This window comes from Notolepis coatsorum (assembly GCF_963971535.1).
Source record: "Notolepis coatsorum genome assembly, chromosome: 6".
NCBI lineage: Eukaryota > Metazoa > Chordata > Actinopteri > Aulopiformes > Paralepididae > Notolepis > Notolepis coatsorum.
In genome coordinates this window covers 183,327,200-183,342,323 of record NC_140170.1, presented here as the reverse complement: position 1 = coordinate 183,342,323, position 15,124 = coordinate 183,327,200, and the positions used below count along the sequence as shown (strand labels likewise).

Here is a 15,124-nt window from a genome sequence, read left to right as displayed (position 1 = left end):
CTCTCTCTCTCCCTCCCCCCCCCCCCCCCCACCCCCTGGCCTCCAGCTGACGGAGGAGGAGATCGCCGCCATCATCCAGCCCACCCTGAAGGGTCTGGAGTATCTGCACTTCATGAGGAAGATCCACCGGGACATCAAGGCCGGGAACATCCTGCTGAACGCCGAGGGCCAGGCCAAGCTGGCCGACTTCGGGGTGGCCGGGCAGCTCACCGTGAGTCACAGTCCAGATCACAACTTAACCCTTTCACTGCCACTCTACAGAAGGTGCACCTCATGGTACCAAAGCACCTCAAAGGCGCTTAAAACAAAATTACAAACATCACAAAACAAACTGGTCAGACTACTACTTGACCTGAACCCCAGAACCCACCTCACCCCTGCCCACTTTGACAACCTAGGATGGCTTAGAGTAGACGACAGAGTACAGCAACTTGCAATGGGCCTGGTCTACAAGATACACTATACGACCGGGGTGCCCATGTACATGTCAAAATACTTCCCAAAGGTCAGTGAATACCACGATCACAACACCAGAGGAAGCTCCACAAATCATGTTAAACCCAGATTCGGCTCAAACAAGGGACTAAACACGTTTTGCAATTATGCCACAACAATGTGGAATGCCCTACCCAAAGCTGTAAAGGAATGTGAATCCCTGCCCACATTCAAAACCGCTCTTAAAGAGCACCTACGGGAGGCTGCAATTCGAAACTGGCCACCGTAAATGCCCAAAACCCCCACCACCTCCTAATAGACAGTCTCCTCCCCACCGCATGTATATATTCCCTCCCCGCCGTATGTATATTTCTCTCCCACCCACCCACCCCCTCCTAATGTACAGTCCCCTCCCCATCATATGTATATACTCTGTCAGGATCTAGGGGTAACAGTACTGTATATTTGAATACCGTTTATGTCACAAATGTATCAGTACTAAATACCTATATGTCCCTATGCCATAAATGTCATGTATGTTGTGTATGTCATAAATATCTATATGAATTGAAAATGGGGGACCCTGATGGAAACAAGACAAACGTCTTTCTCTGGTCTGCATCCCCTTAACAATTGTATGTATTGAGCCGTACTGTATTGTACCCATTCTGCAATCTGTTAAATAAAGTTTTCATTCATTCATTCATTCAACCCTTTCACTAAAGGCAGTGTTTCCCCTAGGATTTTTTTCAGGGGGGGTGGTAGGCCCCCAAAACCACTAGTGTTGTTGCGGGGCGCGCGTGTGTCACAAACGCAGTAAGGCGGTTGTTAGTATCGGTGCATTTCTCTACACTGAGCTGAAACGATTGCACCACATAAATTAGGTAAATAAATATTAACAATATTTGATTTACAACACATAAATTAACTTATTTACAATTATACATACAGTAGTGACAACATGAACTATTTACAATACAGGGAGGCACATACAACACGCATAACTATTTACAACCAGTGTCAGAGCGAGCGCACTCAAGTTGTTCTGACATTCTGAGGGCTCCGAGTGCAGCACACTGGACGCTCTGACCAAGAGTCAGTTTATCAGAGCGGAGCAGATTTTCAGAGTGAATTTATTAACTCACCTTAACTAGGGAATCCGTTTTTATCTTTTCCTGTTTTTGGAGATGAATTTTCCTGTTTTCGGATTTCTCTGTTTTTAATTTTCCCGTTTTTGGATTTCTCTGATTTTATATTTTCTTCCTTTGGATTTTAACCAAAAAAAACGATACAAAATTATGTTTTTAACTAACTTTAATAACAGTGCATCTGCAAACAGTGCCAGTGTAGTTCAATGTTCAGTGCCAGTTAGGTTATGAGGTTTATTTTTTCCAGTTCAGTTCAATGCAGTTCAACTGCCAGTGCAGTGCAATAACTAAATAATAATTAAATAGTTAAATAGTTAAATAATACAAAATAATAATTTGTTTAAAAGAAATCAGAAAGAAACTGTCAAATGTAATTTATTTCAAAGAGATGTCCTTTAAAGGTTCATGCCTCTCCCCGTCTCTGGCTGATATCACCATTGTGATACATGATGGATAGGCCTTTGTGTTTTCCTCAGTGAGGGATTACCTTTTGTCGGTCAGCAGCGTTTTGTACTTGCTGAAGCTTCTCTCTGTATAATTATTTTTTAAGTTTTTAAATATCAACATTATCTGTCCATCCTCAGTAAATACTATCAAACTTTCCAAAGACCAGAGTTGGGATGGGCACCCGCGCGCGCGCACACACACACACACGCACACACGCACGCACGCACGCACGCACGCACACACACACACACACACTCACACACTCACACACAGAAAGGGAGAATGGCTTATATGAACTATCCAGTTCATATATCAACTTATATCAACTATCCAGTTCGTTTTTATAGTGTAACGTTTGGCTACTTGAAGGAGAGAGAGAGAGAGAGAGAGAGAGAGAGTCTGAGAATTGTTACGCGTGACGCTAGTCAGTCTCGGAGTTGTCTCAGAATGGATTTGGTAGCTTTTTTCTGCCTCTCTGTAGACCACCGAAGATTGATTTATATGAAAACCGATGTATGTATAATTTAGCTAGCTCGCCAACGTTACTGTGATTAAAGCAAACGTAAAAAAAAAAAAAAATCTTAATTTTTATTTTAGAATTTTCTTTTTTATTATAGTTTTCTCTGGCGGCGCGTCCCGGCCAAGGCAATGGTAGGGGCAACACTGAAAGGGTTAACCTCCTGTAGTGTGGCAGTGAAAGGACTAACCTGCTGTTGTGTGGCAGTGAAAGGGTTAACCTTCTGTGTATTTGTCACAGTGAAAGGGTTAACCTTTTGGTAGTGCAGCAGTGAAAGGGTTAATGCCCCCCATGGGCCGGACAAGTCTTCTTTAAAACCTTTCACTACCACCACACTACCAAAAGGGTTAACCCTTTCACGGCGACAATACAGAAGGTTAACCCTTTCACTGCCACACGACATAGGGTTAACCCTTTCACAACCACACTACAGAAGGTTAACCCTTTCACAGCCACACTACAGAAGGTTAAACCTTTCACTAGTGCGGTAGTGAAAGGTTAACCTTCTGTAGTGTGGTAGTGAAAGGGTTAAACAAGTCGAGAAGAAACATCACAATAAATCAAAGAACAAAAAAAAACATCATGAAATAAAAAATAAATTTTAAATAAATAAATGCAACACTCTCAGACATACCCCAGCGAAGGTAAGGAAAAACTCACAAAAAAACCTAGCAATAGGAAAAAAGCACCACAGGCAATGTGGAGGAGAGAAACCTTAGAAGGGCTGTTGTGAAGGGCCAGATTAAACCGAATATATATATTTATTTATATATATATATTTAATTGTATTTGTATATTCTCTAATATTCCCTGATATCCCTTGTATATTCCTTGTACAATATGCATTGAATATCCATTCTAGCCTACTGAACATCCCATAATAGTCTCCATTCTACTATTGGTCGAGACCTTGGTGCCAGGCTGCCATACCCCTCAGACCCAGTTCAAACGTACCGCTCGACATGTACGAACAAGTCCTAGTTCCGCGTAGGAATTTGGCTACCGCACCACTAATGGGACTATTTGTTCATAGTGCGTATATATACTGCGCTACTAAAGTAGGACTTTCTTTTCAGTCCAGTTTCTTACCCTCCAATAGAGTCACAGACGTAAAGCCTCCCCGCGACGCCACGTGTGGGAGTAAGGCCAAGTTCGGCCTACCATCGGTATTGAGACATCGTGTATATTAATATTTGAATAGTCATATTTGGCACTATATCGTCGAGTTGGACGTAGTCTATTAAGCTAATAATAGTCTGTTAATATATAGTGCTTCGTGCGGTGAGAATACTACCGTAGTCAGTACCCCATCGTTTCGGGCAGAGAACTGGCTGCTTACCCAGGGTGGTTGACCCTATGTGAAGCTGCACCCGAGGAGCCCCAGAGCCGACGAGCGAGTGGACCTGTATACCGGATTATTCTACCGACGACAGCCCGCCTTCCCAGGCACGGATTATGCTTTGGATACTTTGATTATTCCATGGATAAAGACCCCCGACACTGCCGTGTGTTGGAACCCCCCCCCCTGGAGAGGACGCAAGGTGAGGAGACGCTCTGCAAGACGAGGTCTCTTCACGTCTCTCCCCCGTGGACCGGAGAGAGCCGGCCCACAAAGAGTCCACCTGCTTTCATCTGTGGTCCAAGGATCGCCGGCGCATTGAACGGCACTACAGTGGGTTCACCTGGGATACCCTTGGCCGGACGAGGCAGCTGGATTCTACCCCCCCCCCCCCCTCCTACTCCTGTCGGCTTACAAGCGACCGGATTAACCCCCTCTAGTGTATCCAGCCTATAATCATTAAAGTATCATTGCTGTTATTCCTTAACTATTCCAGGTCGTATATTTACCACCTGCGCATTCAGAGATTGGACATTCTCTATTGATATACCGACGAATACTCCTTGCCATAAAAGTGCATACTATTTCAATTCATAAATGTAATTAAGTGATTAAGTGCTTATTCTACACACCATCGCTGTGTAGGAAATAAAGACCTGTTTCTAATTCGTACATTTGTGTTGGATCCGTTTCATCTACGTGAGAGTGTTCATGATAATATATTTATGCCGTGTACTGGGTGGCCGAATATTAAGTACAAAGGTAGTGGTAGTAAGTATCATATCTAGTAATACAGTCAGGGAATTGTACCCCTCAGTTACAAGGGCCATTCAAGGACAACGTTATTCATAGAATTACAAGGGTTTTCATGTGTGTACGAATCACAATGTCAGTCAGCCCTGACCACAAATATATATTCCATTAAACTAATAAATATACCACCAGAATTTATCTTTTGATAAAGGAGGAAGAGTATCTTTGTTTTAGTTTTTTTCGAATCTCCCTGCTACCTTTTCAACTCGTCGAGGGTCATTTTCCTGAATGAATGTATAGCATTAAATATTCACGGACATCAACACGGAGAGACAGACGAGTGAAATTGCGCTTTCATGCAAATTGTTTATAGTAGTACTAAAAACACTCAACTGTAAAATCACTTCTTTAATATCCCAGAATAAACCACTCTGGTTGTTATTGTCACACTGCCCACAAAATCAATTGGCAGTTTATTGTCAAGAACATGACTCCAGGAACTCTTTGCTCTCGTTTCCCTTTCTCTCCTGTCAACAAACAAACTTCACGTACACATCTCAACAAAACTACTCTGTCTGTCTGTCTGTCTGTCTGTCTGTCTGTCTGTCTGTCTGTCTGTCTGTCTGTCTGTCTGTCTGTCTGTCTGTCTGTCTGTCTGTCTGTCTCTATCCCCCTATGTCTGTCTGTCTCTCTCTTTGTCTGTCTGTCTGTCTGTCTGTCTGTCTGTCTGTCTGTCTGTCTGTCTGTCTCTCCCTCTCCCTCTCCCTCTCTCTCTCTCTCTCTCTCTCTCTCTCTCTCTCCCTCTCCCTCTCCCTCTCCCTCTCCCTCTCCCTCTCCCTCTCCCTCTCCTCTCTCTCTCCCTCTCCCTCTCCCTCTCCCTCTCCCTCTCCCTCTCCCTCTCCCTCTCCCTCTCCCTCTCCCTCTCCCTCTCCCTCTCCCTCTCCCTCTCCCTCTCCCTCTCTCTCTCTCTCTCTCTCTCTCTCTCTCTCTCTCTCTCCCTCTGTCTCTCCCTCTCCCTCTGTCTCTCCCTCTGTCTCTCTCTCTCTCTCTCTCTCTCTCTCTCTCTCTCTCTCTCTCTCTCTCTCTCTCTCTCTCTCTCCCTCTCTCTCTCGCTCTCTCTCTTCCCCCCCCCCCCCCCCCCTCCTCCAGGACACCATGGCTAAGAGGAACACGGTGATAGGGACTCCGTTCTGGATGGCTCCGGAGGTGATCCAGGAGATCGGCTACAACTGTGTGGCTGACATCTGGTCGCTGGGAATCACAGCCATAGAGATGGCCGAGGGGAAGCCCCCCTACGCAGACATACACCCCATGAGGGTGAGACCGCTGTCTGTGTGTCTGTGTACTGTGTTTCTGTATCAAAGAACTGATTTGTGTGTGTGTGTGTGTGTGTACTTGAATTATTGTTACCATTCTTGTATTGATTGGTGTTTTTTAATTGTGCACCTCTGAGTCTGAGCTCGAAAAACACAAGAATGTCGTTAGCCTGCAGTGCCCCTGTGTTCTTATGTATTTGACAAATAAAGAACTTGAATTTGAATTGTGTGTGTTTCTGTAACCAATAACTAACTCTTTCACTGTGTGTGTACTAGTGTGTGTTTCTGTAATTAGCTAAGAACTAGGGATGCTCGATATTGGCTTTTTTACCGATAGTACCGATATACCGATATTGTCCAACTCTTAATTTCCGATACCAATATCAACCGATACCGATATATGCAGGGTTCCCCCCCCCCCCCCCAAATTTTTTTAATAATTTCAGGTAATTAACATTACATATCTCTTGTTGTGGAATTAACACAACATTATGCATACTTTTGACAATAAATAAAATCTGAATTTGTTCTTACTTGCTTGCCTGGGTAAATAAAGGTTATAGAAATGTAAATTATTATTATTATTATTTCGATACCGATATTTTCCGATATCACATTTTAATGCCGATATCGGCCGATAATATCGGACATCCCTACTAAGAACTAACTCTTTCACTGTGTGTGTTTCTGTAACTAGCTAAGAACTAACTCTTTCACTGTGTGTGTTTCTGTAACTAGCTAAGAACTAACTCTTTCACTGTGTGTGTTTCTGTAACTAGCTCCTAACTAACTGTGTGTGTTTCTGTAACTAGCTCCTAACTAACTGTGTGTGTTTCTGTAACTAGCTCCTAACTAACTGTGTGTGTTTCTGTAACTAGCTCCTAACTAACTGTGTGTGTTTCTGTAACTAGCTCCTAACTAACTGTGTGTGTTTCTGTAACTAGCTCCTAACTAACTGTGTGTGTTTCTGTAACTAGCTCCTAACTAACTGTGTGTGTTTCTGTAACTAGCTCCTAACTAACTGTGTGTGTTTCTGTAACTAGCTCCTAACTAACTGTGTGTGTGTGTGTTTCTGTAACTAGCTCCTAACTAACTGTGTGTGTGTGTTTCTGTAACTAGCTCCTAACTAACTGTGTGTGTGTTTCTGTAACTAGCTCCTAACTAACTGTGTGTGTTTCTGTAACTAGCTCCTAACTAACTGTGTGTGTGTTTCTGTAACTAGCTCCTAACTAACTGTGTGTGTTTCTGTAACTAGCTCCTAACTAACTGTGTGTGTGTGTGTTTCTGTAACTAGCTCCTAACTAACTGTGTGTGTTTCTGTAACTAGCTCCTAACTAACTGTGTGTGTTTCTGTAACTAGCTCCTAACTAACTGTGTGTGTGTTTCTGTAACTAGCTCCTAACTAACTGTGTGTGTTTCTGTAACTAGCTCCTAACTAACTGTGTGTTTCTGTAACTAGCTCCTAACTAACTGTGTGTTTCTGTAACTAGCTCCTAACTAACTGCGTGTGTGTTTCTGTAACTAGCTCCTAACTAACTGTGTGTGTTTCTGTAACTAGCTCCTAACTAACTGTGTGTGTTTCTGTAACTAGCTCCTAACTAACTGTGTGTGTTTCTGTAACTAGCTCCTAACTAACTGTGTGTGTTTCTGTAACTAGCTCCTAACTAACTGTGTGTGTTTCTGTAACTAGCTCCTAACTAACTGTGTGTGTTTCTGTAACTAGCTCCTAACTAACTGTGTGTGTTTCTGTAACTAGCTCATGACTAACTGTGTGTGTTTCTGTAACTAGCTCATGACTAACTGTGTGTGTGTGTGTGTTTCTGTAACTAGCTCCTAACTAACTGTGTGTGTGTGTTTCTGTAACTAGCTCCTAACTAACTGTGTGTGTTTCTGTAACTAGCTCCTAACTAACTGTGTGTGTTTCTGTAACTAGCTCCTAACTAACTGTGTGTGTTTCTGTAACTAGCTCCTAACTAACTGTGTGTGTTTCTGTAACTAGCTCCTAACTAACTGTGTGTGTGCTGCTCCAGGCTATCTTCATGACTAACTGTGTGTGTGCTGCTCCAGGCTATCTTCATGACTAACTGTGTGTGTGCTGCTCCAGGCTATCTTCATGACTAACTGTGTGTGTGCTGCTCCAGGCTATCTTCATGACTAACTGTGTGTGTGCTGCTCCAGGCTATCTTCATGACTAACTGTGTGTGTGCTGGCTCCAGGCTATCTTCATGACTAACTGTGTGTGTGCTGCTCCAGGCTATCTTCATGACTAACTGTGTGTGTGCTGCTCCAGGCTATCTTCATGATCCCCACCAACCCGCCCCCGACGTTCCGGAACCCTGACTCGTGGTCGGAACCGTTCCGGGACTTTGTGAGCCAGTGTCTGGTGAAGAACCCGGAGAACCGAGCCACCGCCACCCAGCAGCTGCAGGTAACGGAACCGAGGCCACATGCGTCCACATTTTTATAGGATTCTATCACATTTTTATAACGATAGCACCCTGCGCCGTTTTTCATTGAGGTTTCTTACAAATTAACGATGCTTTATGTTGTCCTTTTTATATGCCGATTATCATTAGAATCTTAAATTGTACCATATGTCCCCCTTTAGACAACATATGTAACGCTACCGGCGCAAATGACTGTTTTCATGTTTTCATTTTTACGTTATTTTCATTTTTACGTTATTATTATTATTATTATTATTATTATTATTATTATTATTATTATTATTATTATTATTATTATTATTATTATTATTATTATTATTATTATTATTATTATTATTATTATTATTATATATATTTTTTTAAACATTGATCTTAACTGATCACTGTGACTTTATTGCTTTTATCGTTATATATGCCTATGTTTGTGTACAGCACTTTGAGCTACATGACATGTATGAAAGGTGCTTTATAAATACTTACTTACTTACTTACTTTTGTTACGATAATTAGTTGGCCATTCTCGGTCGCTATACCGAGGTCGCAGTAATAGTTTAACGCTGTTCAGATCACGTCGGAGAATATAGACACATCCCAGTGACCTGCGACCTGTGCTAACGCTCTTGGGAAATGCAGTGTTGTAGTTCTCAACGTTTTCAGCCTTTAATTTTAAACCAATGCTGCCATCTACTGACAACAGAAAAGTGTTGTCTAATCGTCACCTCGAGAGCCACTTCCGTATACAGCGCCGCCCCAAACCCATTCTAGAGATTCCCACTTTTTGCTGGGAGTGGGGCGTGGCCGTATTTGGTCCCAGACAATAAGAGTGGCCGCGATTGGGCACCGTGACGTTAGGTAGTGAGGCTGGACGTGGCGCACTACACCACCACCACCACCACCACCACGCCCGACACCTCGGGGTGGGCAAGAGAAGTACTGCCAGATCACCACAGATCGCTCACAATAAACATTTAAAGATCCAGCTCTTAAAAAGCGAACCTCTACTGTAAGGGTGCAGTATGGTTAACGCCTCGTGAACAGCACTGCCAGGTTAATGGTGCCTGATCACCGCAGTAGCAGAGCAGAGCAGAGCAGAGCTCAGAGTCCCGAGAGCTGCATCTGTATGTAGAGTCAAAAATAAGAATACACAGTCAAAGATATACATTCAAAAAAATATATACAGTCCAAAAAATATACAGTAAAATGTACAGGAAGATAGGATTTATACAGTCCGGTGCAAAACACTGCAGTGCAAACGAGAAATCGCATTGATAAATATATTTAAATTATTAAAATGTTGCTTCTGATTATAGTTTTATGGATATGCAGTCATTAAGTAAATTGTAAAATATACACCGCTACACACACCCTGTCCCGTGGCCCTAGAAAATCACTTTGTGTAGCACTAGAAAAGCACTTTGTGTAGCACTAGAAAATCACTTTGTGTAGCACTAGAAAAGCACTTTGTGTAGCACTAGAAAAGCACTTTGTGTAGCACTAGAAAAGCACTTTGTGTAGCACTAGAAAAGCACTTTGTGTAGCACTAGAAAAGCACCTTGTGTAGCAGTAGAAACGCACTTTGTGTAGCACTAGAAAAGCGCTTTGTGTAGCACTAGAAAATCACTCGTCTTTTGCAGCGTTTGTTGAGTCAGAAAGTAGGCAAACGCTAATGGACCTAGTCAACCACTGTTAAAACCACTATTACTAACGGCTGCCAAGAGTATCGCACGATAGGCAGCCATTTTGCCATTTGTCAATTGGTCTCTGGTTAAAACCCTTGATAAAATGGTTACTAGTTACTTACTACAACATTTACTGTGCCCAACATTATTGACTTGACTACTGTGACCAACATTATTGACTTCATTACTGTGTGACTAACATTATTGACTTCATTACTGTGACTAACATTATTGACTTCATTACCGTGACTAACATTATTGACTTCATTACTGTGACCAACATTATTGACTTCATTACTGTGTGACTAACATTATTGACTTCATTACCGTGACTAACATTATTGACTTCATTACTGTGTGACTAACATTATTGACTTCATTACCGTGACTAACATTATTGACTTCATTACTGTGACCAACATTATTGACTTCATTACCGTGACTAACATTATTGACTTCATTACTGTGACTAACATTATTGACTTAATTACTGTGACTAACATTATTGACTTCATTACTGTGTGACGAACATTATTGACTTCATTACTGTGTGACGAACATTATTGACTTCATTACTGTGACCAACATTATTGACTTCATTACTGTGACTAACATTATTGACTTCATTACTGTGACTAACATTATTGACTTCATTACTGTGACTAACATTATTGACTTCATTACCGTGACTAACATTATTGACTTCATTACTGTGACTAACATTATTGACTTCATTACTGTGTGACTAACATTATTGACTTCATTACCGTGACTAACATTATTGACTTCATTACTGTGACCAACATTATTGACTTCATTACTGTGACTAACATTATTGACTTCATTACTGTGACTAACATTATTGACTTCATTACTGTGACCAACATTATTGACTTCATTACTGTGACTAACATTATTGACTTCATTACTGTGACCAACATTATTGACTTCATTACTGTGACTAACATTATTGACTTCATTACTGTGACCAACATTATTGACTTCATTACTGTGACTAACATTATTGACTTCATTACTGTGACTAACATTATTGACTTCATTACTGTGTGACTAACATTATTGACTTCATTACTGTGACTAACATTATTGACTTCATTACTGTGACTAACATTATTGACTTCATTACTGTGACTAACATTATTGACTTCATTACTGTGACTAACATTATTGACTTCATTACTGTGACTAACATTATTGACTTCATTACTGTGACTAACATTATTGACTTCATTACTGTGTGAATAACATTATTGACTTCATTACTGTGACTAACATTGACTTGACTACTGTGTGACTAACATTATTGACTTCATTACTGTGACTAACATTATTGACTTGACTACTGTGTAGGGCTGTCTTAAATACTTCGAAGCTTCGAAGCTTCGTTCGATGGCACAAGCTTCGAACATAAAAAAAAAAGCGAAGTTAAAAAAAATCAATTTTTTTATTTAAAATTTTTACTTTGTGTGTGTGTGTGTGCATGGGGCCATTGGATGGGGCCGGGGGACAAATACACTGGAGGAAAGGAACCCAGCTCAGCACTGCCCAAATTATATCATCACTATTGCCTGTTTGAAGGATATCATCCTCAAACACATATACACCACCTACACGCCTATTCTCAGTCCTTGCCCCACAATGGTGGAATGAACTACCCACCACAGTTAGGACAGCCGAATCCCATCCAATCTTTCGCCGTCGACTAAAGACGCACTTCTTCAACCATTACCTGAAATAAAATAAAAAAAAAAAAAAAAAAAATCTAACCCTAACTAACCTTACTGTCATGCACGTGTCCTAATAAACTAACCTACACTGTAACACGCAACACTTTGATGAATATTGTTACTCAGCTGATAGGTCATGGATGACCTGTCGTACAGAACTTGTAAGTCGTTTTGGATAAAAGTGCCAGCTAAATGACTAAATGTAAATGTGAATGTAAATGCCTTGTAGAATTCCACACATAAGAAAGAAAGATGAATAAACAAAATAGGAAATACAATGTAGAAATGCATGCAATACATAAATAAATATGAATCTCCATATATGAAATAGAACATTTAGATAAGGTGCTACTGAGATGTTTTGGTGAGTTCTTTGTTTTTTTGTGGAAGTAGCCCTTCTTAAAAATGCATGAACATTCACTGATAATTGGTCTGTAGTGGAGTCTACAAGGTCTACATTGCCGGACCATGTAGAATCCGGACCTTGTAGACTGACATAATTCTGTGCATAGTTTAGTCTACACATATTTCAAATAATCAAAATCTTACTTCATTCATCTTAAACATTCTTGATTTGGGGGATTGGTAGTTCCCATGAAATCTGAAGTTGTTCAAATGACAACAGCGATCCACCTTGAATTAAATCACACAGCCGTGTTGGCTGCGTCACAGTCACGAAAGGGGCTACTTAATTCATTAATCCAATCCACTTTATTTATAGAGCACATTTAAAAACAACAAAGTTTACCAAAGTGCTGTACAAGCCCCACAACATAAGATAAAAAAAAAAAAAAAATTATATACATTTTTTTTTATTAAAATGTTTTTTAATTCGAAGCTTCGAATTAAAATCGAAGCTCGGCCCCGAAGCTTCGATTGCCAAAAAAAATCGAAGGTCAGCCCTACTACTGTGTGACTAACATTATTGACTTCATTACTGTGACTAACATTATTGACTTCATTACTGTGACTAACATTATTGACTTCATTACTGTGTGACTAACATTATTGACTTCATTACTGTGACCAACATTATTGACTTCATTACTGTGACTAACATTATTGACTTCATTACTGTGACCAACATTATTGACTTCATTACTGTGACCAACATTATTGACTTCATTACTGTGTGACTAACATTATTGACTTCATTACTGTGACTAACATTATTGACTTCATTACTGTGACTAACATTATTGACTTCATTACTGTCACTAACATTATTGACTTCATTACTGTGTGACGAACATTATTGACTTCATTACTGTGTGACTAACATTATTGACTTCATTACTGTCACTAACATTATTGACTTCATTACTGTCACTAACATTATTGACTTCATTACTGTGTGACTAACATTATTGACTTCATTACTGTGTGACGAACATTATTGACTTCATTACTGTGTGACGAACATTATTGACTTCATTACTGTGTGACTAACATTATTGACTTCATTACTGTGTGACTAACATTATTGACTTCATTACTGTGACCAACATTATTGACTTCATTACTGTGTGACTAACATTATTGACTTCATTACTGTGACCAACATTATTGACTTCATTACTGTGTGACTAACATTATTGACTTCATTACTGTGACTAACATTATTGACTTCATTACTGTGACTAACATTATTGACTTCATTACTGTGTGACTAACATTATTGACTTAATTACTGTGACTAACATTATTGACTTCATTACTGTGTGACTAACATTATTGACTTCATTACTGTGACCAACATTATTGACTTCATTACTGTGTGACTAACATTATTGACTTCATTACTGTGACTAACATTATTGACTTCATTACTGTGACTAACATTATTGACTTCATTACTGTGTGACTAACATTATTGACTTAATTACTGTGACTAACATTATTGACTTCATTACTGTGTGACGAACATTATTGACTTCATTACTGTGTGACTAACATTATTGACTTCATTACTGTGACTAACATTATTGACTTCATTACTGTGACTAACATTATTGACTTCATTACTGTGACTAACATTATTGACTTCATTACTGTGACTAACATTATTGACTTCATTACTGTGACTTACTATGTTCAAGTGAAGAACTCAACTAATACTGGTAACATTTACTAGCACGGCTTCCCTTCACACATTCTACATTCTGTTTTTAAATAAAAGTTTTTAACAGTTGTTTGTTTATCCCCTCTCTCTCTCTCTCTCTCTCTCTCTCTCTCTCTCTCTCTCTCTCTCTATCTCTCTCTCTCTCTCTCTAGCATCCCTTCATCCGGGCGGCTAAGCCCAGTTCCATCCTGAGGTCGTTGATCACGGACGCCATGGAGATCAAGCTGAAGAAGCAGGAGGCGGAGCTGAGAGAGCTGGACGACGACGACGACAACTCGGTACGGACTGGTCTCTACTGCCCTCTACTGGCCTCCACGCTGACATTACCCTCACAGACTGGCCTCTACTGCCCTCTACTGGCCTCCACGCTGACATTACCCTCACAGACTGGCCTCTAACACTGACATTACCCTCACAGACTGGCCTCTAACGCTGACATTACCCTCACAGACTGGCCTCTAACACTGACATTACCCTCACAGACTGGCCTCTAACGCTGACATTACCCTCACAGACTGGCCTCCACGCTGACATTACCCTCACAGACTGGCCTCTAACGCTGACATTACCCTCACAGACTGGCCTCTAACACTGACATTACCCTCACAGACTGGCCTCTAACGCTGACATTACCCTCACAGACTGGCCTCTAACGCTGACATTACCCTCACAGACTGGCCTCTAACACTGACATTACCCTCACAGACTGGCCTCTAACACTGACATTACCCTCACAGACTGGCCTCTAACACTGACATTACCCTCACAGACTGGCCTCTAACGCTGACATTACCCTCACAGACTGGCCTCTAACGCTGACATTACCCTCACAGACTGGCCTCTAACGCTGACATTACCCACACAGACTGGCCTCTAACGCTGACATTACCCTCACAGACTGGCCTCTAACACTGACATTACCCTCACAGACTGGCCTCTAACACTGCTGACATTACCCTCACAGACTGGCCTCTAACACTGCTGACATTACCCTCACAGACTGGCCTCTAACACTGACATTACCCTCACAGACTGGCCTCTAACACTGACATTACCCTCACAGACTGGCCTCTAACACTGACATTACCCTCACAGACTGGCCTCTAACACTGACATTACCCTCACAGACTGGCCTCTAACACTGACATTACCCTCACAGACTGGCCTCTAACA

At 41.0% G+C, this 15,124-nt stretch overlaps 1 protein-coding gene across 1 annotated transcript in view; it reads left to right on the top strand.

Moving 5' to 3' along the window:
• LOC311231220 (serine/threonine-protein kinase 4-like) overlaps window positions 1–15,124 on the top strand; it is a 93,775-nt gene that overhangs the window by 27,624 nt on the left and 51,027 nt on the right. Inside the window, exons 5-8 of the mRNA XM_084317763.1 lie at window positions 47–211; window positions 5,789–5,956; window positions 8,246–8,383; window positions 14,104–14,229. Coding sequence (XP_084173889.1) covers window positions 47–211; window positions 5,789–5,956; window positions 8,246–8,383; window positions 14,104–14,229 — 597 coding nt within the window. The remainder of the gene's footprint in view (window positions 1–46; window positions 212–5,788; window positions 5,957–8,245; window positions 8,384–14,103; window positions 14,230–15,124) is intronic.